Here is a 2,500-nt window from a genome sequence, read left to right as displayed (position 1 = left end):
AAATATGGGTTGTATTTACAGTGGTGTTTGTTCTTCACTGGTTGCCCTTTTCTTGTGGCAACAGGTCACAAATCTTGCTGCTGTGATGGCACACTGTGGAATTTCACCCAGTAGATATGGGAGTTTATCAAAATTGGATTTGTTTTCGAATTCTTTGTGGATCTGTGTAATCTGAGGGAAATATGTCTCTCTAATATGGTCATACATTGGGCAGGAGGTTAGGAAGTGCAGCTCAGTTTCCACCTCATTTTGTGGGCAGTGTGCACATAGCCTGTCTTCTCTTGAGAGCCATGTCTGCCTACGGCGGCCTTTCTCAATAGCAAGGCTATGCTCACTGAGTCTGTACATAGTCAAAGCTTTCCTTAAGTTTGGGTCAGTCACAGTGGTCAGGTATTCTGCCACTGTGTACTCTCTGTTTAGGGCCAAATAGCATTCTAGTTTGCTCTGTTTTTTTGTTAATTCTTTCCAATGTGTCAAGTAATTATCTTTTTGTTTTCTCATGATTTGGTTGGGTCTAATTGTGCTGTTGTCCTGGGGCTCTGTGGGGTGTGTTTGTGTTTGTGAACAGAGCCCTAGGACCAGCTTGCTTAGGGGACTCTTCTCCAGGTTCATCTCTCTGTAGGTGATGGCTTTGTTATGGAAGGTTTGGGAATCGCTTCCTTTTAGGTGGTTGTAGAATTTAACGGCTCTTTTCTGGATTTTGATAATTAGTGGGTATCGGCCTAATTCTGCTCTGCATGCATTATTTGGTGTTCTACGTTGTACACGGAGGATATTTTTGCAGAATTCTGCATGCAGAGTCTCAATTTGGTGTTTGTCCCATTTTTTGAAATCTTGGTTGGTGAGCGGACCCCAGACCTCACAACCATAAAGGGCAATGGGCTCTATGACTGATTCAAGTATTTTTAGCCAGATCCTAATTGGTATGTTGAAATTTATGTTCCTTTTGATGGCATAGAAGGCCCTTCTTGCCTTGTCTCTCAGATCGTTCACAGCTTTGTGGAAGTTACCTGTGGTGCTGATGTTTAGGCCGAGGTATGTATAGTTTTTTGTGTGCTCTAGGGCAACGGTGTCTAGATGGAATTTGTGGTCCTGGTGACTGGACCTTTTTTGGAACACCATTATTTTGGTCTTACTGAGATTTACTGTCAGGGCCCAGGTCTGACAGAATCTGTGCAGAAGATCTAGGTGCTGCTGTAGGCCCTCCTTGGTTGGTGACAGAAGCACCAGATCATCAGCAAACAGTAGACATTTGACTTCTCTCTCTCTCTCTCTGTCTCTCTCTCTCTCTCTCTCTCTCTCTCTCTCTCTCTCTCTCTCTCTCTCTCTCTCTCTCTCTCTGTCTCTCTATCTCTCTCTCTCTCTCTCTCTCTCTCTCTCTCTCTCTCTCTCTCTCTCTCTCTGTCTCTCTCTCTGTCTCTCTCTCTCTCTCTCTCTCTCTCTCTCTCTCTCTCTCTCTCTCTCTCTGTCTCTGTCTCTGTCTCTGTCTCTCTCTCTCTCTCTCTCTCTCTCTCTCTCTCTCTCTCTCTCTCTGTCTCTCTCTCTGTCTCTCTCTCTCTGTCTCTCTCTCTGTCTCTCTCTCTCTCTCTCTCTCTCTCTCTCTCTCTCTCTCTCTCTCTCTCTCTCTCTCTCTCTCTCTCTCTGTCTCTCTCTCTGTCTCTCTCTCTGTCTCTCTCTCTGTCTCTCTCTCTCTCTGTCTCTCTCTCTCAATTCAATTCTCTCTCTCTCTCTTTCTCCCCCTCTCTCTCTCTCTCTCTGTCTCTCTCTCTCCATCTCTATATCTCTTTCTCCCTCTCCCCCTCTCTCTCTCTCTCTCTCTCTCTCTCTCTCTCTCTCTCTCTCTCTCTCTCTCTCTCTCTCTCTCTCTCTCTCTCTCTCTCCCTCTCTCTCTCTCTCCCCCTCTCTCTCTCTCTCTCTCTCTCTCTCTCTCTCCCTCTCTCTCCCTCTCTCTCCCTCTCCCTCTCTCGCTCTCTCTCTTTTTCTCTCTCTGTCTCTCTCTCTGTTTCTCTCTCCCTCCCTCTCTGTCTCTCTCTCTCTCCCTCTCTCACCCCCTCTCTCTCTCTCCCTCTCTCTCCCTCTCTCTCTCTCTCTCTCTCTCTCTCTCTCTCTCTCTCTCTCTCTCTCTCTCTCTCTCTCTCTCTCTCCCTCTCTCTCCCCCTCCCTCTCTCTCCCTCTCTCTCTCTCTCTCTTTTTCTCTCTCTCCCTCCCTCTCCCTCCCTCTCCCTCTCAGCATGTAGAGATAGTGGGTAAGCCTCAACCTGCCACTCCCACCCACCCTGCCACCCCCGGCACCGCACACCAGTACCAACAATACCGTAAGACTGTGTGTGTGTGTGTGTGTGTGTGTGTGTGTGTGTGTGTGTGTGTGTGTGTGTGTGTGTGTGTGTGTGTGTGTGTGTGTGTGTGTGTGTGTGTGTGTGTACTAGAGAATGTGTGTATAGGGATGTCTCTCTGTGTGGAGTGTAACAGATAGTGGAGTGTAGCAGATATGTGGAGTGTA

At 47.5% G+C, this 2,500-nt stretch overlaps 1 protein-coding gene across 2 annotated transcripts in view; it reads left to right on the top strand.

The window, feature by feature from the left end:
• Positions 1–2,500, top strand: part of LOC139557961 (RNA-binding protein 10-like) — a 111,286-nt gene that overhangs the window by 94,538 nt on the left and 14,248 nt on the right. For both annotated transcript variants that reach the window (XM_071373340.1, XM_071373339.1), the window contains one exon: positions 2,231–2,315. In XM_071373340.1, coding sequence (XP_071229441.1) covers positions 2,231–2,315 — 85 coding nt within the window. The remainder of the gene's footprint in view (positions 1–2,230; positions 2,316–2,500) is intronic.

Source organism: Salvelinus alpinus, chromosome 28 (genome assembly GCF_045679555.1).
Source record: "Salvelinus alpinus chromosome 28, SLU_Salpinus.1, whole genome shotgun sequence".
NCBI lineage: Eukaryota > Metazoa > Chordata > Actinopteri > Salmoniformes > Salmonidae > Salvelinus > Salvelinus alpinus.
This window is presented reverse-complemented; position numbering and strand designations above follow the sequence as displayed.